This window comes from Zonotrichia leucophrys, chromosome 21 (genome assembly GCF_028769735.1).
Source record: "Zonotrichia leucophrys gambelii isolate GWCS_2022_RI chromosome 21, RI_Zleu_2.0, whole genome shotgun sequence".
Classification (NCBI taxonomy): domain Eukaryota; kingdom Metazoa; phylum Chordata; class Aves; order Passeriformes; family Passerellidae; genus Zonotrichia; species Zonotrichia leucophrys.
In genome coordinates, this window is record NC_088190.1 from 7,158,300 (window position 1) to 7,180,549 (window position 22,250).

The window sequence follows — 22,250 nt, forward strand, 5'->3', positions numbered from 1 at the left end:
TCTGATGCCACAGTTTAGTTAAGGAGCAGAGTGCTCAAGGAATGTGTCACACAGCAGCTGCTTCCCCCAGGCCCTCCTTTTCTTACATGAAAATAAATGGAAAATCCTTCTTCCCTGCAAACAGAGCCACCACACCAGGTAATGCCTCTGTGGCAGGAAAAGGATCTCAGATCCTTTGGTCTCCATCCTCTGTGGTAGAGGCCTGCTGGCAATTTTGCAACAGAGAAATGCTGCAGCAGGACCACTGCTAACTGGAAATATCAAACATGTCTGTGTGGGCAACTGGGCACAGCCCACCTCAACTGGCATTTTGTAAAAATGCAAAAAAATCCATGCAAAAGCTTTATCTTCTCCTTTGGTGGCAGCAAGAAGCACTCAGGAGTGTAAAGCTGCACACTAGCTCCCCCAGCAGCACCACGGACAAATGTTTGCTTTTACACTCCCTGCTGGAGATGCAGAATGCACTCAGACAACAGCAGATAACTGAACTCAATACTCCTGGTTTTATAAGCAGGTGTTCTTCAAGAAAAGACATCTTAGAAGAAAAAATATCTTAAATGTCATAGGTTTGAAATTATTTGTGCCAACTCTTGCTTTTTTAATGTGTTTCTCAGCAGCATCTACTACTTCCTGATGTTTGGCTTTTATAAAGGGTTCTTGGTGCACTCTGGGATGGAAATTTTTCTCAAGGTGGGTGAAGATACCAGCAAGACCCAATTACAAAGAATGTTCATGATACCCGCTGCACGTAGATCAAACAGGGCATTGGGCAATCTATTGGGGTTGTTTATTTATTACCATTATTACCAAGATACCAAATCAATTCCATAGCTTTAAATGACACCCTTGATCAGGTTTGTGCGTAGTTGAGAAACGAGGACAGGATTTATCTTCACTCCTTCCCGAAATGCGGCACGTCCTGCAAGGCCAGGCGGGTGGAACGAGCCCCCTTTCTTCTTCCTGTCTGCTGACACTGCTGGGTTCTTCCTCACCAGCCTGGTGGGAAGGCAGCAAGGCTTGGAAAGAGGTTGCTCCTAAATTCCAGCTTCACAAAATAAGCAGTTTTGCAATAACTGACTTGTCAATTTTCCATTAAAAATAAAGCAAGAACAAAACTTGTTTTGTTCTGCAGTGCAACAGGCTATCAGCAACCAGTGAGTTCTTTCCTGTGAGGACATGTTAAAACACGGAGATTTAAAAAATGCAAGTAGTGATAGAATCCAGGCTTCTTTTAGAAATGAACATTCTGTTCAGCAGGCAGTCTTTATTTCATTAATTTTATCAGACTAATCCATGTAATGGATTGCAAGCCAGAGAATTGTTTTATGTGTAATATAATATATGAGAAAAATCACATTTATTTATAATGGGCTTCACAGGACACTCTGGAATTTATACCCTGATTTTTTTTTTTTTTTTTATTCTTTTAGGCAACCAGCAGAAACTATTTTAGGCTGAGATTTTCATAACAGCTTTACTGCCTTCCTAAAGGAAGAGATCACCTGATTTCCTGGAAACATTGGAGAAAAACCACCCCACTCCACCACCATTTACATCTGCTTGGCAATGGATGGTGGGTGAAGGTAAGGAGGTGAAGAGCTGTTCAATTTTCATTGGGTATTATGAACCATTCCTAAAAGAAGAGTTGTTTTTCCTGAAGGGGATGCAGGGAAGGAGTGTGCAGCTTTTGCCAGAGAGGAAGCTGAGATGAAACAGGATAGCACCTTTTTGAGCACTTCAAAGTATCAGATGTAAACTCAACTATATTATTTTAACAAAGAAAAAGTAAGCTTACCATCTTGAAGAGAGAACGACAAAAGGTCCTAAAGAGAGAGAAAAAAAAAAGAATATTCAATTTAAAATTGGTGATGTAGGTCTGGAGGGATCAAAATTGAGGCATAAAACCCATCACACTGACTGAATTACTGCAGCAGCTCAGTTCATAAGAGGGAAGCAGAAAGTTACAATTCAGTGAGGCAGCACAGAGCAAAAGCAGTCCAAAATTCTCTGAAGGCCAGTACAAAGGGCTGGACAGAAGCAGGTAATGCTTGGTATATGCTAAGGCATCTCACATTTTTTAATTTTGTTATGACCCTGATCTTACACCAGACTTTAAAGTTTGGAGGAGCAGGGCTGTAATGCTCCCCCTCTAATGCCTTCTGCTCCCTACAGTCACATATGCAACATCACTAACAGGTTTGAATGTTCCTCTAATGGCCCCTATTTTCTTTGGCATTCTGGGAATTCACAGCCTTAGGCAGTAAGGCTGAACTGGCATCAAGTTCTTTTGGATTAAGTGAGTTAAAAAACTCAGAATTTATGGACATCTGTCAAGATTGAGGGACTTGACTCCTGTGTTGGCTCTTTACCATAAAAAAAAAAAAGGAAAAACAAATCAATTCAATAGATGGTTTCTATGGATAAATCCATGAAAAAGAGGCCTGTGTTTTTACAACTGTGTTCTCCTCTTTTATTGCCACTGGACAAATTCTAAGCTCTTTATGTGACTACATTAAGCACCAGCTCAGTTGAGCTGCTTCCCTCTCCTACACACAAACACAGCACAGCTGAATTTTACACAGAATCCTTTCAGCCCTCTGGGAACACAAAAAATGCAGCCAAAGATGTAGGAGGCTGCCAAAGAGTTTATGATTATTAGTCCTGTAAGCTCCCAAGCACAGTTTGTATAGTAAAAACGTCTCTAACCTGAGAGTCCTACACATGAGGAGTGCAGAATGCAGAACAAACCATCCTGAACCAACCAAAAAGGGACAAACTGCAGGCTGCTCCCCAGGCTGGCTGGTGGGGTGTGGGAATTGGAGGTACCAGTACAGAGGGAGGGATGTCACTGGTTTCCCAAAGCCTGAGTACTGGGAGTGCCCAGGTGATGTGGGCACCACCATCTCTTCCCTAGGTGCATTTCTGGGGGAAGGGTTGGCACAGAGATGTCAAAGCCCAGCAGAAGGTGCAGGGCTGGGAGCCTTGAGCAAAAAGCTGACCAAGCAAAGGGCCTTGAGTCTGGAATAAGGTGAAGCTTGTGACCTTGTTGCCACAATTTTCCACAGACTGCCATAAGCAGCCTCTGGAAGAGGTGATGGCTTGTGGGCAATAAAATCCCTGAGTGAGGCTGTGATTGAGGTCCTGCCTGCCCACTATCACCTGTGGCACCTCATATCACACCAGCCCACGTAAATCTGGCCTAAGCATGTACACATGTGCCTTTCAAAAGGTCAGGGAGGCACGTAAGTAAACAGGTGATAAACTGCAACAACTGTTTTTATGGCATCTGTGCCAGTTAGCAAACTCAAATTTAGGCTGCAGTTTAGGCTGTGCTCGTATTGCACATGCAGGCAGCTGGAATCCTACCAGCAGTGATTAGGTTAGTTCACAACTGGTTTGTTTTCCTCCCTAAGCTGCAGTTGTTATATTGCAGCCTTATTGTGAAGTCAGTGTTTTGAATCTCCATGAAAACTCCATGACAAGACAACCACCCATATGACTGAGAGGCCTTACAAAAGAAGGGAGTCTTTATTCAGTCTTTGCCAGCTTTTTCTGAGTTGATGCAAGTTCAAAACCCACTTCCTTAACAACAGAGAGGCCCAAATCCACATAACAGTGAATGTGGGTAGGAAACCACTGGAATATGGGCATTCCAAGTATGCTGAGAATAAAAAACATATCCATAATAAGATTTTTCAACATGTAATCACCTATCACAGCTTCTACACCTCTTTTATTCCATTGCCTTCCCATACAACACCCATAGCTTGCTATGACTACTATCTTGAAAGGATTCAGTTACCACCATCTGCCTGTGTGTTAGTCATCTGCAATGACACAAAAGGCACAAAGATAACAATCCATAATCCTCACATGTTCACTGAATCAATGGTGAGCTCACATCTGATCTCCTGACTTCATGGATCATCTCTTCAGCTCCTTTGACATGAAGAGCTTTCAAAAAATGCAGCATTAGTGCCAGCAAGGCCCTGCACTGAACATGCTGAGCAATTAAAGCAGATACTTAATAAACAGTAAATATTGCATCAGCAGCTGCTGAATACAAAGGAGCACTAGAACCATAAAGCAAAAGATCAATAATTCATAAAGCTTTGTCCCCTGGCTTGTTTATTTCCAGGTAAGAAGGAGAAAGCTGATCTCAGCTTATCATTGATGTTTGCCACACACCAGGGTTTTTTCCAGACACACCTCTGCTGCCTTGCTCTGCTGAAGTCTTTCATTCTGCCTCTCCTCTGACAAAATCAATCATCTTGCCCACATGCAGATGACTGTGTTAGGGATTGCTGCTGTGGCATTAGACTGATAGTTATTCCTTATCTTCGCTTTCAGCTGATCAGAGTTGTCTATGGTTTCTGTATTCCATGAAAATCCAGGGGATATCCTCCATTTCCTGTCAGGGCAAGCTCCCGTGTGCTCCTACTGATCCAGAGCCACATTTGCACACGCACATGGAGCCCTCCTGCAGCACAAGCTCAGAGCAAGCACAAACTGAATTCCATCCTTAATAAACTCAGCAGGAACGCAGGAAAACCTGCCTCAATGCAGGGAATCCATCCTGAGGCACAGAGAATGAGGGAAACAATGCAGGAAGCACATTGAGGCAGAAAGAATGAGTGTGGATATATTGAATTTGAGGAAACAGCATCCAAAGAGGCACTTTTATTTCAGAAGATCTGCTATAAATTATTAAGATTAAGATATCTGTTGCTGTCCTTGTACTGTTGTAGGACTTTGGGCACTGGAACATTTGGACCAGGAGCAGATCCTCTGAGGCATTTCATGGACTGACAGGAGAGAGAAAAAGGTGGCTGAGGAAATGGGAGCCAGTCAAGGTGACCAGAGTTGTTCACTGCTCTCTTATCTCCCCATACACAGCCGAGTTCTCACATCTGCTGTTCTCCAGGCCATTGCTCAAGGTGAGTGTGTGATAGCCCTTACTCAGCCAATATCAGAGCACTGGGTGCCCTTGGGGTGTCTGGCCCACGGTGACAGTGCCCACGTTCTGTGTGGCACCAGCAGCAGCCTAATGCTCTCTTCACCCTGCATGGCATAACATGAGGTTGGATGAGGAGAGATCTTCCCCAGCAAAAGCAAATGCTGCCAAAATGCTTCACCTCTTTTACCTTTCCACCAGCTTTTACAGCAGAACATTATGGAGCAGTCCCAGTTTCACTTCCTCAGTGAAAGAAAAAAAAATCGCAATAATTTCCTTCTGGTCAAAATGTACTCTGGGAAAAAGACTTTGGAAATTGTGCTCCATTGAGCATGTGTGTGGAGGTGGTTTGTGATACATATAGAGTGAAGGGGCTTTCAGACAAGTGAGAATCGTGTCTACTGTGTTCAGAGTGTCACTAAAATCTGTACAACAAGTGTATGAATGGAGACCACTGCAGTAACACAATCAAAGTAAAAACTCTGTCAGTTCTCTGTTCTGTAAAGTGAAACCATCAAAGACACAACTCAGCAGACAGTGACCATGCTTCATGTTTATAATTTCCATGAAATCTTTATGGATAGACTGCCAGTCCCCCCACAGCTGCTTATAAATAAATGCCTATCAGAAATACTGGTTTTATTTCCCTGACTGCATAAACATCACTTCAGCTGCAAACAGACAGATATGACAAACCTCTTTTGCAAAGCAAACACGGGCGAGGGGAGCACATGGACTTACCTGGGTAATGAGAAGTGGATTTTCTTTCAAGATGGGATCCTTCAGCAAAATTTCCGTGAAAGTTTCTGTGCCCTCACCTCCCAAGCCATCAGCAAAGGCTGTCATGGCAGGTAAGACAGCATCAGGCAGGTCCAGCCACTTCACAAAGCCCTCGATGAATTCTGTCCTGAAGGAGCTGTAAGGCAACAGAAGCAGTTAAGGCTTCACAATTGGGTATTTCAAGGCTTTACAACTGGCTATTTTTGGAAGTTTTGAGCAGTCCTTGGTTTCAAACATCAGTTCAAACAAAAATCAAAGCATCAGGAGTCAGATGAAGGTGAATTGCTAAACCAACTGGCTAAATAAACAAGGAAATAATCTGAGTGGGACTAGACCTTGCTTCAGCGTTAACAGATCTGTTCTGTGCTGAACTGTAAAAGCCTTACAGGCCAAGAGAGAAAGGCTCTTCCACTCCCCCAACTTCAGAGGACCCCGCACAGAGTGTGCCACCAGCTCTGGCTGAGCCTCCACCCAAACTCCCCCTGGCCTGCCCAGGCCCGGCTCCAGCTGTACCTTTGCTCGTTTTCAGGGAACAGCCAGGCCAGGGAAATCCCGCAGAGCGCGGCGTACGCGAACCTGCCGGCCTCGGGCAGCCTCCGGGCCAGGCCAGCGCCCGGCTCCCTCTGCCCGCCGGGCTCGGCCTCCTCCCGCCGCCTCCCCTTCTCCTCCGCAGCCATCTTCACCTGCAAGGTCAAGGAGGAAAAAGCAGCAGAAAGAAAAACAACAACAAACAGTTGGAAACCAGGAAGTGAGGAGACAAATTGCCTTTGTTTTCACTGCCACACTTGCTGCTGGAATTAAGTCTCACCAGATCCAGCCTGTCTGTTGTCCCCAACACACTGTGACCAAAGAAAACACAGGAACAGGACACAGATGAACAATTCATCAAATTGTTCATCAATTCTCAAATGCTTTGCACAAAATTAGCTGACAATAAATATCTCAACCTGCAAAAGGACAAGTTCCCTTTGGGATGCAAAAGCACTGGGCTCCATTCAGGCCTGTCAGTCCCACACTTACTGCAAAAATAACATGAAAATAAAAGTTCTGCCACTGGTGCAGGGACCAGCACAGCTGCCTGGGAAATAATTTTCCTCTCTCATCCTCAGTCCAAATTGCTCCTGTTTGTTTTGCTGACAGCATTACGAAAGTTGAGTCCAGCTGCAGCCTCTGAGAAGGACTTTGATGTGTCCCACAGTCATTGCTGAGCTTTGTTTGTAATATTCCTCCTCTATACAACCTACCACTGCTCTTTCCCTAAGAATAAGATCCCTGCACCACACGGACCGTGAGCTGGGCCAAGGGATTCTTTTTTAGAGTGTAGATGTGCACACACTTCCAAGTGATGGTCCTCCAGCTGCTCCCCTGGTGGTGCCAGCAGCAAACTGAGACCTCAGGCAGAGGTGACAACACTTAGCTCATTTCAAATTCAACCTGGGTAACAACCTGGTCCAGGGCTCACTTCCATCACCTGCAATTTCTACTGATTACCTTAAGATCCAATCAGTTTCTAAGGGGCCCAAATCACCCATTTCATTTTACAGTTCAAATTAAAATGTTTCCTTTCTTCCACACCCTGGCTAAATAGGAATTAGGAGCCCGTGACACTACAAGTGACTCCCAGGGGATGCAGACCATTTATGGATCATTTTAGAGCCCAAAAAGAAAAAACTTCAACAGGAGCTGCTCTTTATAAAGAGAATTTATTATCTGCATGCCATTTGTCATGGTCCTTTAGGAAAGGTGTCTGTCCTGCCTTCCCACTCAGAAACTCTAAATATCCAGACTTCCAGACCAATTTTCCCAGGAATAATCTAACACTAAAGTTTCAATAATTTTACAATTATTTGTCATGTCTGCTCACCTCTGGTCACATTATGGGAGACAGCACTGAAAATAAAACCCCCTCCCCTGACAGATTTATTGATTTCTTAACTCGGGCTCATATGAAAAGTGAAGCAGCTAAAAAAGATCCGTGAGCAGTACAACTGTTTAACCTAATTTCCTAATAACATCAAATATGGAGCAATAATGGAGCAACACCACAGTGGCTCCTGGCATGCAACAAATAATTCAGAGTGCTGAGTAGCTAAAATACCCAGAGAAAGTTTCTGGAAGGCATTGCTCTGAAGATGTTCAGATCAATGTACTTCCCTCTACACAGGTATCTTTTCCTTATAAACAGGTAGGAAAAAATGGCCTTGGGATTTTCACACATACAGCGTAAAAAAAGGGCAGTGTGTGATTTACAAAAGAAAACTTGAGCCAAGAAGTTTTGCCACAAATCCAAGATGAGGGAATTGAGTGTTAGAAACATATTCCAAAAGTTATTTATTCCAAAAGTTTTTAAGTCTCATGGCACTGGAATTCCGATCTCTGCCTCAAACAATGTAGTTCAGCAATCAACAGCATTGCCATAATCTGTCACTTGAAAGAGAATTTTTTATCACTTCCAGCTCTCATTTTTCAAACAAAGCCCTTTGTTTTCTTGAGAAATGGTGTATTTTATACAGCAAATAACACTATCCTGTTTGGAAAGCTGAAAGAGAATTCCTTTGGGGATCTAAAGCTTTACGATACACGTGTTCCCTGCAGCTGAAAGAGGAAATAGAGACAGGCTGGCATCGTGTTTGTACTAAACTGTGACAAAGGCAACCAAGCCATCATCTCCACAACCTCCCAAAGTTAATGAGGCATCTCATTAACTCCAGAGGAGCGGTTGTAGGTAATTATTCAGACGGGCTGGCCAAAGAGTTCCGTGTAAGGCACAGTGGGGACAGCAGACCCCAGCTGTGGTTACACATCACACACAACGCTGTGAGCGTGGAAACATTTGGCCAAATGAGATTTTTTGGGGACCTGCACATGGCTCCAGAGGTGCTGGGAGCACCACAGCCTCTGCTTTCAATTTGTAGATAGGAGGTATAAACACGGAATTAATTCAGTTCTGTCTCAATGCAAGAACACATGAATGCATTATGGATGGGCCACAGGGATCAGAGCCCGAGGGGACAGGGACACAGAGAAGCCCAAAGCTTAAGTAGTTGGGAAAGTGAGCGTGTTTAATTCTGTTAATCCTAAGGCTGGCACAGGCGCGACTGAGAAGCGATGTCCTCACAGTGAAGTGAGCAAAGCTGCGGAGAGGGAACAGCACATTGAGAAGCGTGAAGGCAGCACCTCAGCTGGGGAAGCTGTGAGGGCGGACACCGCCACAGCTGCCCGTGCTCACGTTTACCACAAGTCCTTCACGTCTGAAGTCTCTGCGGCTCCAACACAGGCACTTATTTACGGAAAGCGGCGCTTCTGGCTACGCTGAGGGCGGGAAAGCAGCGGCCACAGCAAGGGAGCGGCCTGAGGGAACAGTCCCGCCCGCTCGACCCTCAGCCCGCGGCGCTGCCCCCGCACAGCCCCTCTCCCACCTGCCCGGTCCCGACCTGCCGCCGGCCCGGCCGAGCACCGCGAACCGGGAACCGAGCACCGACTACCGCCGCCAGCGCCCGCCCCTTCCTGCCCGGCCCGGCCCGGCATGGCCGCCGGCACTGCGCCATGGGCGTGGGGAGGGCGGGAGGTGCGCCGGGCTGAGGGCATGGAGGGCACTGAGGGGATCGGGGAATATTCTGAACTGGAAGGGACCCGCAGTGATCATGAAGCCCAGCTCCTGAAGTGAATGGGCCACAGAAGCGATCAAACCCACTATCTCGGTGTTGTCAGTACCATGCTCCAACCAAGCGAGCTGATCCCAGGATCGCCTGAGGGCATGGCGCGGGATGAGGTGATGCTGCCCATCCCCATTTATCTTTATAATTCCCTCCGGCACACTGTATTACCCAGTCACTATCCAAAATCAGGAGCTAGCTGGGTAAGGTAAGCAGGGCATGGGACTTCAGAGCTGAAACTTTCTTGACAAAATGACCAGCATGAATTAAACTTGAGTGCAGGCAAATCCTTTACATTTTGGAATAGGAATATAATCCCGTTAGCCTTTCCTCTATAAATGTAATTGCCGCTTCAGAGTCTTGCATGGTTATTGAGCCTAATTATCTTGTCAGATGGGAATGTGTTCAAAAGATAGCAGGTTCCAGAGCCTCATGACTGCCACCAGCACGGGTGAACTCTGAATCACCTGGTGTTAGTGGCTCTCAGGATGAAAAACATTTCAGTGGAACTGCTGAAGGAAAACTTGGAAGGTGCTGCACTAGAACTCTGTGGATCCATAAGGATTCCTTCGGAGGGCCTGTCTCATCCTGGAAATCACATTTCTGTATGCTGCCCTTTCCTGTTGACCTTTTTTTTTGGCTCTGTAGAAAGTAGTGTAATAAAACAATTCTTTTGGAAGGGCAGGGTGAAGAATAATAAGAGATTTCACTGGTCATGTTCATTCTGTTTCCATTTCTTCACACCCATGTGCTGAAAACATACATTTGCTTGCAGGATCCCTTGAGAGTGATCTGTTCAGGCCAATATTAATCAATTGTTACAGACCTTTACAGTACCAGTCACCCACTGGTGTTGGTGAAGGGAACTCGACAAGAATATTCTCTGTGAGCTTTAAGACTTGCCCAGTGTTTCTAAAAGTATTTTCAGTGCAGCTAAATATCTGGTCCAGTCTTTATATATGGAATAATACAGTATTTGTGTTTAAAACTACCTGCCTTTTTTCCCAGGTGGAAAGCTTTTTTTCTGGTTGGTTATTAGCAAATGTCATATATATTCTGCAGTAAGCTTGTTGCTGTCCAAAGAGATGAGAAAATCCAAAGGATTTTTATCCCCTGAAGGCTCCTGTTCCTTGCAGAAAACAAAGTTGTGTTTTCCAAGACTTTAGCTGCACAAGAGCTCCTACCCTCTTAGTCTAATCTGTTTTATCTGCTGTGAGACACTCTGTGTATTTATATACTGAGCAACTGCAGGACATCAGTTTCCATTCTTATCAAACACAAATATTTACCTGATCCAAGGTCTCTTGAGATCCTTAACACTCTTAAACATGCAGTTTAACTAGAGAAATCTATTTTTTCCCTCAGTTTAATTTTAGTTGGGTTTCAGGGTATTTTCTTAGCAACTAAGTATTTTTTTAAATGAAGGAACACTCCAACACTTTACTGCTTTGCTTTACTCACCAGCTCAGCTCTGCAGACTCCCTAATACTGTCAATAAGGAAACTAGGAATTGTTTTGACATAGTCAATGAGGAATTGAAACCAAGAAGTCAATGAGCAATTAGTATTATTTAAATTTAATGGAGACATTCCATTTAAAAATATCACACATGGTGTGACGCAGCAGTCACTGGATTTCTGTTTACCTCTGTGAGCATCTTCAAGGGCAATGTAAAGGGGGAAAGAAAGAAGAGAGGTCCTGCAGGTTGCCAGATAAAGGAATTCAGGTGAGAGGAACTATTTCAGTGCTAAATAATGTGGGGAATTTGGGGGGTCATGAGGTTTTTGAGCCTTGCCCTTTGCAAGCCACAAACCAAGATCAGGAGTGTTGATTTTGCCTCTTCCTCTCCAGTTTTGTATGTAACTTCAAATGCCATCAAATGACACCCCCTTTCCCCATCCCTGCCAGGGACTAAGGTGATAATTTAGGTTAAAAAAACCTCTTTTCCAAACACCCACTCCCTGATTTAGCAGCCTTATTTCCCACTCTGTCCCAAGGAAAGGTGTCCTTGTTTTCAGAGTGGGAGCAGCAACCCCGGGGTTTTGCAGGACATCACCTCCCAGGTGTCCCAGATAACATCCTGCAGGGCTGATCAGGAAGAGACACAGACATGAATAAAATAGCAAAAGCAAACCAACACAATTACAAAAAAAAAAAAGTGTGAAAACATAAATATCAACATATAAATAGTTCATTTTGTTTGCAGTAATGAGATTTAACAACAGTGTGCGCTGGCATTGAGCCAGCTCAGCCAACTGTTGAATTTATTCTCTGAGAGATTGTTTTTAGGTCCAAAACTCCCTGGTGTGCCCAGCAGGCACCTTGGCCCAATCCCTGATCTGTGGGACAGGCAGGTTAATTGTCTCAGGCCACAGTAACAATGTGGATCTCCTTGTCACAGGAAGCAGGGGAGTCCTTCTTGCACCTGCAGTGGAATTTAGGAGTGCAGCAAAGCACCATAGACATGAGCAAGCCCAAAGTAAGCAGGAGACAAATTACCCACTTCACCCTCCCTGAGTACATGAAGGGGAGGATGAGCAGGGCGAGGATCACCCCGAGCAGCAGGAGCAGCAGGAGTCTCTGCACAGCCAGGCTGCTGTGTGCTGGGCTGCTTTCCTCTGCGTTCAACATGTCCTGGCTGCTCTGAGCCCAGCTGTTGTTGCCATCCAGCCCCATGGCACAGATGTACACCTCAGGGTTTGAGTCAAGGCTCTCCAAGCGCTCCAGGATGTCTTCTTTGTTCTGGAGCGTGCGGATCAGCCCTCCTGACACGCAGGTGGGTTTTCTGCAGAGAGGGCAGGTGATTGTCCAGGTGCTCTTCTCTTTCCTGAGGATCAGCTTGAGGCAGACGGCACAGAAGTTGTGCTGGCAGTCCAGGAGCTTTGGGACTCTGTAGATGCTGTACTTGTTGAAGCAGATCATGCAGTCCATGTCTGGGGTGGCTGTGTCTGAGCACTGCAGGTTCAGGTCCAACGTGCTCATTTCAGGAGAGTTTGTGTCTGTTAGCACAGCAAGCGGCTGTGAGTTTGGACAGTCTTGTTCCAAACCTGCTGCTTTAAAGGCAGCAGGACTGTCTCTCTCTGTTCCTGAAGGTCTCTCCATTTCTTCAGTACACTCTTCAGTGAACCCCACTCTCCTCTCATGTTTTGAGTTTTGTGTTACGGATCCTGCTCTGCTCATTTCTGCAGCACCTCCTGCCACGGGCGCTGGACTGTCTGCCTCAGCCTGCAGTGCTCCAGGAGCTGACAATCTGTTTTCCTTGTTTGGCTTGTCAGTGGATTTCTCCATGGAGATAAACCTCGGCGCAGCTTGTCTCCCCTTAGCTGAAGGATTTCCCGAGTCTCTGGCTCCTTTTATGTGTTGCTGTATTCCTGCTGTATGCCTGATTGATTAGTGAGAGCCTTAAGCCAGTCATGCTCTTAAACAATATGATGTTTTTATGACATGGGGACCAGAGTTAATGATTGACTTCCCAGCCAAGGCAGTTTACAATGACTGATAATATCAGTGGGCAATTCCTGTCCGGAAGCAGACTCCATGGCATTAGCAGACCACTCTGACAGCCAGACACTACCATTATTATTAAATTAGAACTCTCTTAGATGAAAGCAATTTCATTGTTCTCCAAACAGTGACAGGCCTGGGGGAATTACCTGTTTCTGCCATTAGTGTGCTGAATGCAGTGCTTTGATTAAAGCATATGTATCAACAGCTTTGGGCTCTCTGGGTAGGAAGTTTGCTCTTGGTTTAAAAACACTTACGACCTGACAGCACCAAGTGAAGAATGAGATTGAAATGACTAAATTGACTGTTGAATGTCCAATTGTTATTAGCTCTTTTATCCTAGGGTATCTCTTTTTTCAGCCTAGGATAACTCTTTTGTCCTGTTTGTTTTAGTAATCAGAAGGTTTCCAGTACAAACTGAAGCATGACTGAGGTCCACACAGGATCTCTCAGAGTCCATGAAAGAAATCAGAAAACTAAAAGCAAGAGCAGTGTCCTAGAGGGTGGAACCTTCTTCTTTCCTGTGGTGTTCACCAAACAACCTCATGCACTTGGGAATGCCCTTCTTGAGTGATTTTGTGAAGATTCATCTCATCTGAAAAAAATGCCTGAACAAAATCCCTCAGTCTCTAATTTCTTTCTGCCTTTTAATTTCAGCAGTAAAATACAGATGGTTTCTCAGCAAGAATCCCATGGAAGGAAGGAATGAAAGAAGGAAGGGAAGGACCCCTAATCCCCAAAAGCCAGATGAGGTCAGTGTTAGCAGCAGAAGACACACAGGACCACTCTGGTAGCCTCAAGTGCACCTGAATGCTCACACTGCCCGTGCCCCCAGTCCCAACCCCTCCCTCCCAGAGAGGAGCAGCAGAAAGAAATGAAACACTACAGATGAGGAGGGCAAGGAGTTCAGGAAGGCTCTAATCTCATGAACTCGCTGGAGGGGATGAGGTGAGAAGAACTTGTTCTTATTTGCTGAGAAATAGAAGGTTTGTCGTAAGCAAACTTCGTCAAAGTGTGTGAGCTGTCCTCTGTTTCTGCTGATGTGGCATATGGTGGTGCTTGATGGACTTTTGGATTGCCCCAAATTTTAGGAGCCTGAGTATCTCTCAGTTGCAGAAGCTGGTATCAAAGTGCAGGAATGTCTGGAAGTAGGCTGGTGAACTGCAAGACTCGCTTATCTTTAAAAAGTAAATCTTCTTTTGCATTTCATAAAACTCTTTGTCAGCAAGTTCATGCTGTTAACAAGATCCGGGAAAGCAGAAAACAGACTTGCCATTATTACAATAGTTTAGAAACTTCAGATTTTCCCATGCCAAAAATGGAAATGTCTTAAAATCTCCTGATTTGTAATTGCTAGAACAATATAAAAACACCTTGCAGATGTTGGAAGTTGGAACAGACACCAAGAGGGACAACTACACTCCCAACATAGAAAGTTTCGAACTGGTTGGGATGAATCTGTGCTCCATGTCTGTCTGCTCTGTGTTCTACCAGTGGGTGAGGGTGACTTGGCTGTCTTTTGTGTTGGAAAAACAGTTTTTTGTTGTCCTCCACTGACAACGTTTTCAGCCAAGCCCTGATTCCGGCTCCGCTTTGTCTCTGGTGTCACGAGTGATGCTCCCTGGCTGGCATGTGCCTTGTGCTTATCTGAATTGCTCACAGCCCATTAATGCTCCTCTGGCTAATTACTGTCTCATTAATCATTTGCAGTCAGTTTATATACTCACATTGTTTTCCCTCTTTTAGTGTGTTTGCATAACAAAATGTGTTTCTATGAAATGCTTTATATGGAATTGTTTATAGCAGGAAATAGATATCGAAGAGCAGTTGTGTCATTGCTAGTAAAATCCTCACGTGCCACAAGCCAAACATCCCAGAAGATCCTGGGGATACTCCCATGAGCTTCTCCCTGTGCTGAGCTGTGCTTCAGGCTGGACAAGAGGAACAGAAAAATGACATCCAGCTTAGAAATCGCTGTGATGTGAAGCCTCTTCTTGCATTCCTGGGACTGTTCTGTTAGCGTTCCTCACAAAGCTGTTGGGATGTGCCCTCTGAGCTGGGAATTAGAAATTCAAGGAATCCCAGATTGGTTTGGGTTGGAAGGGACCTTAAATCTCATCCAGTGGGATGAGCAGGGACACCTTCCACTGTCCCAGGCTGGCCTTGGGCACTGCCAGGGATCCAGGGGCAGCCACAGCTGCTCTGGGCACCCTGTGCCAGGGCCTGCCCACCCTCACAGGGAAGAATCCATTCCCAATATCCCGTCCATCCCTGCCCTCTGGCAGTGGAAGCCATTCCCCCTTGTCCTGACACTCCAGGCCTTTTTTCCACAGTCTCTCTCCATCTTTCTTGTCAGCCCCCTGACGAGAAAGGTACTGAAAAGCTGCAATTAGGTCACTGGAGCCTTCTTTTCTCCAAACTGAACAATCTCAGTTCTCCCAGCCTTCCCTCATGGGTGAGGTGCTCCATCCCTCTGCTCATCTTGTCCTTCTATGGACTCCACGTGCAGCATTCTGACAGCCCCGGGCAGTTTCTGTCACGATGCCAGCAGATAAACCAGAGTCCCGGGCACAGCGATGCCCTGGTGGCTGCTGCTGCTGCTGCTGGGTGATTCCTTTAACGGGATCCTGTGGGACACGTGGGAAAGCCAAAGAGCAGGAGGCTGGCAGGGAATCCTCCCCAGGAGCCCTGCTCCAGATAAATCACCCATTTCCAGCCTCCTGTGAGGCGTCTCCCTCAGTGCTAGAGGAAGCGAGGCGCGGAGCCTCAATTTATTACACTTATCACATTTAATTCATCATCGCTGTCTCGGCTCCGCTTCTGCCTTGTCAGCCCTGCTCTCCTGGTGCCACCTCGCGGGTACTCCATCGGCTCAGCTCCCTCTTTGCTGGGGGTTCATTTCCCAGCGGTGATTTGGGCTGAGCAGCAGGATTGGGGCTGAGCAGCGGTGATTTAGGGTTGAGCAGGGTGATCTGGGATTGAGCAGCGGTGATTTGGTGCTGAGCAGTGGGATTGGGGCTGAGCAGGGTGATCTGGGACTGAGCAGCGGTGATTTGGGGTTGAGCAGCAGGATGGGACTGAGCAGCGGGATTGGGGCTGAGCAGATGTGATCTGGGATTGAGCAGCGGTGATTTGGGGTTGAGCAGCAGGATGGGACTGAGCAGCAGGATTGGGGATGCGCAGCGGTGATTTGGGGCTGAGCAGACACGGTTGCGGTGGCGTGTCCGGTGCAGAGCGCCCACCCGTGAGGTCAGGGCCGGGAGGTGTGCCGGGCAGCAGGGAAATGCTCTTGGGCGGGGGCAGTGCAATTAGCACCACAGACCAATTAGCGGGAATCCGGCAGCTTTTGGTGCAACATCGGCGACTGTGGCGCCTCCCCAGCCCTTCCCCACGCACACACCGCTCGGCTGCGCCGTCCTTCCCTTCGCCTTCGGCTTTTCCATGCGCAATTTCCTCTGTGCCCTCTCCCCTTCCTCCCCATCCTCATCCTCCTCCTCGAGGCTTCCCGGCCGGACGGGCGCTCACGTGACCCAGTCCCAGCGCCGCGGTCACGTGAGCCGCGCCCGGTTTTGGTCACGTGGCGCGGCCGGTGCCCGGTGCGGCGGCCCCGGCGGGGATGTCCCGCAAGCAGGCGGGCAAGGCCCGGCCCGCCACCCCCGCCAACAGGAAGGGCCGCCGGCCCCGGCAGGCCCCCGCCGGAGCGGCCCCGGGCCCCGCTGCGGGCGGCGGCGGCGGCGGCGGCGGCCTCGCCAGGCAGCTCCGGGCCCTCGGCCTCAAGCTGCGGGAGGTGCCGGGAGATGGGTGAGCGCCGCGACGGGTGTCCCCCGCCACCCCGGGGACTCTCCCGACATCCAGCCCTGAAGGCTGAGGGCTTCCTCCTCCCCGGGCGATGTAAGCCCGGGGCCGAGGGCTTTCACTGATCCCGGGTGGGGAGCCCGTGTCCCCGGGGCCGAGGGCTTTCATTGATCCTGCGGTGGGAGCCCGGGGCCGAGGGCTTTCATTGATCCCGGGGTGGGGAGCCCGTGTCCCGGGGCCGAGGGCTTTCATTGATCCCGGGGTGGGAGCCCGTGTCCCGGGGCCGAGGGCTTTCATTGATCCTGCGGTGGGAGCCCGGGGCCGAGGGCTTTCATTGATCCTGGGGTGTGAGCCCATTTCCCGGAGACCGAGGGCTTTCATTTATCCCGGGACGGGGAGCCCGTGTCTCGAGGGCCGACGATTTTCCCTTCCCGGTTGAAGTGGGCCCTGTGCTCCGCAGGGGTGAGGATTTCCCTGCTGTGCCCTCAGGGATCTCTGCGGTTCTGCAGGGCCTGACGGCTCGACCAGTCCCAGCCCGGGGGCTCCAGTGCCCAGCAGAACTGAGCATAGGAAGGGCCATTGTCACAGACATCTTTTATGAAAAATCCTTTCCTTAGGATTTTTCTTCCTGAGAAGCTGAGAGGCCTCAGGAACAAAATGTAAACATTAATTATCTGCTGCTGTGGAATGCAACAGGTGCATCTGGGATGGTCTCATGTGGTTGTTTCTAATTAATGGCCAATCAGAGTCAGCTGGCTCAGACTTTCTGTCTGAGGCAGAAACTTTTGTTATCATTCTTTCTTTTTCTATTCTTAGCCAGCCTTCTGATGAAATCCTTCCTTCTATTCTTTTAGTATAGTTTTAATATAACATGTATCATAAAATAATAAATCAGGCCTTCTGAAACATGGAGTCAGATCCTCATCTCTTCCCTCACCCTCAAACCCCTGTGAACACGGTCACAGGCCATAAATGTTCTCATGGAATACTTTCACCCCCTTCTTTTCTAGAAGGTGAAAAAGTAGCAAACGTTCCTGCTGAGTAGTTGCTCAGTGGGGCATTTGTTTGTGCTTTGGTGCTTTATGTCCCTTGTCTGGTGTCAGGGTGGGACAGTTGGGCCCAGCAGTTTTACAGTGACATGATCACTCAGGCCCAGCCATTGAAGGCACAGGGAGCGAGCACTCCTCTGCATTCACAGCCTCGCTAAACCGGACAGAATGAGCACAGCCCCTTTCCCTGTGCCCCGTATTCCTTCTGCTGCCCCAGGCACTCTCTCCCCTCACTCCCTCCCTGCAGGAACTGCTTGTTCCGGGCGCTGGGGGATCAGCTGGAGGGGCACTCCCGCAACCACCTGCGCCACCGCCAGGAGACCGTGCAGTTCATGGTGCAGCAGCGCGCCGACTTCGAGCCCTTCGTGGAGGACGATGTGCCCTTTGACAAGCACGGTATGGGCTCCCTGGAGGCATCCTTGTGTCCTGCAGCTCCTTACTAAGCAGTTCCCCCTCCCAGAACTACCTTAGAGCTCCTCTCTAGTTTTTAGAAACAGGGGCTTTTTGTTTAGGGCTGTTGTGGTGCTGTGGGAATCCTCATTGAATTTGTTCTGGACATTATTTAAATTTAGGAGGAACTTGGAGAAGGAAAGAGAGACTAAAAAGGCCAGGAGTAAAAATTGTGTTAATCCTCATTGAATTTGTCCTGGATGTTATTTAAATTTGGGAGAAACTTGGAGAAGGAAGGAGAGATTAAAAAGGCGAGGAGTAAAAATTGTGTTAATCCTCATTGAATTTGTTCTGGACATTATTTAAATTTAGGAGGAACTTGGAGAAGGAAAGAGAGACCAAAAAGGCCAGGAGTAAAAATTGTGTTAATTCTCGCTGAATTTGTCCCGGACATTATTTAAATTTAGGAGGAACTTGGAGAAGGAAAGAGAGACTAAAAAGGTGAGGAGTAAAAATTGTGTTAATCCTCATTGAATTTGTCCTGGATATTATTTAAATTTAGGAGAAACTTAGAGAAGGAAGGAGAGATTAAAAAGGCGAGGAGTAAAAATTGTGTTAATCCTCATTGAATTTGTCCTGGATATTATTTAAATTTGGGAGAAACTTGGAGAAGGAGAGAGAGACTAAAAAGGCGAGGAGTAAAAATTGTGTTAATCCTCATTGAATTTGTCCTGGATATTATTTAAATTTAGGAGAAACTTGGAGAAGGAGAGAGAGACTAAAAAGGCGAGGAGTAAAAATTAGGTGTTTTCAAAAGGAAATTGAGAAAAATTGTCTCATTCTCCTTGAATACTGGTGGGTATTTGGCTATTTTGGTGAGTGGCTGATTTCTTTGGGTTTCTTTCTCCTTGGCACTCAGTATTTCCTCCTGGGAAGTGAGGAGACAAATACAGCCCTTGATGTGTCAGGTGCCATGGAGGTGATGCACAAAGGTAATTTGGTCATGCAGTACATGGCACTCCTCCTTCTGAGGCCTTACTTTGTCTAAGGATGGAGTGCCTTTTTTAGAGATTTCTGTTGTCCTTTAAATGCATCACCTCATGTTGCAGCCAAGTTCTTGTTTCACAGGTGGGATTTCCCTTCCAGAATTTCTTGGGCTCGTGTTGAAATCTCACCCCTCATCATCCCTCCACTGCTTTTGGAAGTAGCAGAAATTAGGTTCCAACTCTTGTGAATGTTTTTTCCTTTAGTTGCCAATTTGGCCAAGCCTGGTACTTTTGCTGGCAATGATGCTATCGTGGCCTTTGCAAGGAACAACCAAATGAATGTGGTTATTCATCAGCTCAACACTCCACTGTGGCAGGTGAGACACAAAGCTTCTACATTTTTGCCTAATTTTTACCTGAGGGATATAAATACTGTGGAAAATCCCTGATTTATTAAAAAAGAGCATTATCTGCAATGATCTGGGCATGGGGCAGAGCTATGCTTGGTCTTTGAAGAGGGGGAACACTTGAGATTTTGGTTCGGAGGAGAGGGAAAGAAAGAAAACAGTGAGTGCATGAGAGATGGGTATGTGGGGGCAGAGCAATGTGTTTTACTTGGGTTTTAAGCTGTGACCTTCAGTGCCATGCTCTGTCTCTTGAAGGTCAGAGTGCATTTGAGCTGAATTTTCTGCCAGGAATCCCAGAATGGGTCAGGTTGGAGGGGACCACACTGGATCATCTGGTCCTGTCTCCCAGCCCCACCTTCCTCAGCCTCTCCTGGGCAGAGAGATGCTCCAGGCCCTTCCTCACCTCTGCAGCCTCCCCTGGCCCTGCCCCAGGAGCCCAGGGCTGGACACAGCACTCAGCTGTGCCCCCCAGGGCTGGGCAGAGGGACACAGGGGCAGGGTCACTCCCTGACCTGCTGCCAGTGCTCCTCCCAGTGCACCCCAGGGCCCCCTGGCCCCCAGGACACTCTGCTGGCTCCAGGACAGCTCAGTGACCATGGGACCCCCAGGTCCTCCCTGCAGAGATGCTCCAGCAGGCACCCCTGCCTGTGCTGGTACTTGGGGCTGTTCCTCCCCAGGGGCAGGACCTGCATTGCCCTTGTTGAACTTCAGGTGGTTCTTCCCTGCCCATCTCCAACCTGGTGAGTCCTTCTGAAGGGCAGCACAGCCCCTGGAGTTTGAGCTAGGCTTAAGGAAACCTGTACAATAAGACTCAGGAAGGTGGAAATGAAGGTATAGCAGGGCATGCACTGTGTTGGTGTGAAGCTCTATCAATTCTGAGTGGGATGTGGAATGCCAAGGTTTGTGACAGATAGAGAAATAAGGTTTTAAAATAATTTTTAAAACCTTAAAGTGGTGTTTAGTCAGCTCATGGAAAGAACTGTGTGGTGTGGTTTCCTCTGACAGGGACACTGAAACAAGTAATCCATCAGGTCCCTGGTTTTCTCTTTGTTGTTGTTTTCCATGGCAGGTGGAACAGGTCCATGCTCAGTCAGCCTGGTCATTGAGCACGTGAGAACCTGTATTCAAGCCAGGATTGCTTCTGGCCTCTATTTACAGACAGAACCAATGAAGTGTATAGATTAAACAGGGCAATAAAGATAAAAAACCAGATGAAAGCTGTCAGTGACATCTTAACTGCATTTAAAACAGCCTCACATGGATTCCTGAAATCAAGCAAGTTTAAACTCTCATTTATGGGCAGCCATGGGCAGAGGGACAGGTGGGTGAAGTACCTGCAGGGGAGGTCACAGGGGTGCTTTTCATGTGTTGTTCCTCAGTGCAATTTTGCTGTCCTTGATTCTTTCATCTCCTCTCAGTGCCCGTGTCAGGGTGTCAGTACAGAGTTTGTGATGAGGTTCTGTCCTGCCTGAGCAGTGCTGTTAGGGAAGGATTGTCTCAGGCCCTTGAGAATGGTGTGAGTTAGGAGAGCTGTGAGTAGTTGTACCATCATGAAAAGCTCTTGGCAGGTGGACGTCTCTGCAGGGACTTTTTTGGTCTTTGAACACCCTTTAACTTTTTTAATAGTGACTGTAAATTACAGAATTGTTAAAGTTGGAAAAGACCTTTCAAATCATGGAGTCCCACTGTGGACTCAAGTTAGGTGAGATTTGTAGGTTATTTGTTGGCTTTTTGGATAACAGGCTGGCTTTTTTCCCCTCTGTTTTTAATGTGCAGCTCTAATTTACTAACCAGTTTCAGTGTGTTCATGGAATGAGAGAATCCTGGGTTGGTTTGGGTTGGGAGGGAGCTTAAAGCTCATTCAGTGCCACCCCTGCCATGGCAGGGACACCTTCCACTGTCCCAGGGTGTTCCAGCCCTGCCCAGCCTGGCCTTGGGCACTGCCAGGGATCCAGGGGCAGCCACAGCTGCTCTGGGCACCTGCCCACCCTCACAGGGAGGAATTCCTTCCCAATATCCCATCCAACTCTGCCCTCTGGCAGTGGGAGCCATTCCCCCTTGTCCTGGCACTCCAGGCCCTTGCCCACAGTCTCTCTCCATCTTTTCTGTTGGCTCCTTCAGGCACTGCAAAGTCACACTTAGGTCACCCTGGAGCCTTCTCCAGGCTGAACAATCCCAGTTCTCCCAGCCTTTCCTCATGGGAGAGCTGCTCCATCTCTCTAAATCAATATGGTGACCTCCTCTGGGCCCACTCCAGAGTGGAAAGAGGCTTCCCTAATGAGAGCTAAATTGGCTCATTTTCAAATCTTTCAAGAGCTTTGGGATTTGTTAGATACCTGTTCAAGCTCTGGCAGAGGAGAAATGTTTAAAATAAATCTTACCAAGTTTCTACAGTGGAACAATTTAATAGAATAAAAAGCAGGAGTTAAATGTAACCAAGTGTTGAGTTGGAACCTGAAGGTGAGCAAGTGTAAAATACAAAATAGGTGAATGGAGAATTATTTGTTGGAAAACCTGATGTCATTAGTGCAGCACAGACTGCGGGCAGGGCTGAAAGGTGCCTTGGTGTGTGGTCTGGGAGCTGAGATAAGGCAGCTCACCGACGTAAAAGGGTTGGGAAACGCTGGAGCCCTAAGCAAGGAGTTCTGGTCCTTTGCTTGCTGACGTCTGGAGAGCTTTGGGTGAACTTGGGCTGGCAGGTCAGGCCAGGCTGGTCTGCAAGTGCAGTG

At 47.5% G+C, this 22,250-nt stretch overlaps 3 protein-coding genes across 5 annotated transcripts in view; 1 reads left to right on the plus strand and 2 right to left on the minus strand.

The window, feature by feature from the left end:
• TMCO4 (transmembrane and coiled-coil domains 4) overlaps window positions 1-9,209 on the minus strand; it is a 39,559-nt gene extending 30,350 nt beyond the window's left edge. Inside the window, exons 1-4 of the mRNA XM_064730864.1 lie at window positions 9,169-9,209; window positions 6,248-6,417; window positions 5,696-5,870; window positions 1,796-1,823 (exon numbers count right to left, since the gene is read on the minus strand). Coding sequence (XP_064586934.1) covers window positions 1,796-1,823; window positions 5,696-5,870; window positions 6,248-6,411 — 367 coding nt within the window. The 5' untranslated portion in view covers window positions 6,412-6,417; window positions 9,169-9,209. The remainder of the gene's footprint in view (window positions 1-1,795; window positions 1,824-5,695; window positions 5,871-6,247; window positions 6,418-9,168) is intronic.
• OTUD3 (OTU deubiquitinase 3) overlaps window positions 632-22,250 on the plus strand; it is a 31,079-nt gene continuing 9,460 nt past the window's right edge. Inside the window, exons 1-6 of one of the 3 annotated variants that reach the window (XM_064730867.1) lie at window positions 632-690; window positions 1,431-1,583; window positions 4,749-4,937; window positions 13,552-13,842; window positions 17,986-18,134; window positions 19,379-19,491. In XM_064730867.1, the coding sequence (XP_064586937.1) occupies window positions 13,820-13,842; window positions 17,986-18,134; window positions 19,379-19,491 (285 nt within the window). In that variant the 5' untranslated portion in view covers window positions 632-690; window positions 1,431-1,583; window positions 4,749-4,937; window positions 13,552-13,819. Of the gene's footprint in view, window positions 691-1,430; window positions 1,584-4,748; window positions 4,938-13,551; window positions 13,843-16,342; window positions 16,696-16,749; window positions 16,786-17,985; window positions 18,135-19,378; window positions 19,492-22,250 lie in introns of those variants that run through there. The other 2 variants (XM_064730865.1, XM_064730868.1) reach the window with 2 other exon arrangements.
• On the minus strand, window positions 11,092-13,067 carry RNF186 (ring finger protein 186). The gene has a single exon (XM_064730869.1). The coding sequence runs from the start codon at window positions 12,676-12,678 to the stop codon at window positions 11,755-11,757; it is 924 nt and encodes a 307-aa protein (XP_064586939.1). The 5' UTR covers window positions 12,679-13,067; the 3' UTR covers window positions 11,092-11,754.

Excerpts from the sequence above, each read along its gene's own strand:
- RNF186 (XM_064730869.1), bottom strand. The coding sequence starts at position 12,678 with ATGGAGAAATCCACTGACAAGCCAAACAAGGAAAACAGATTGTCAGCT.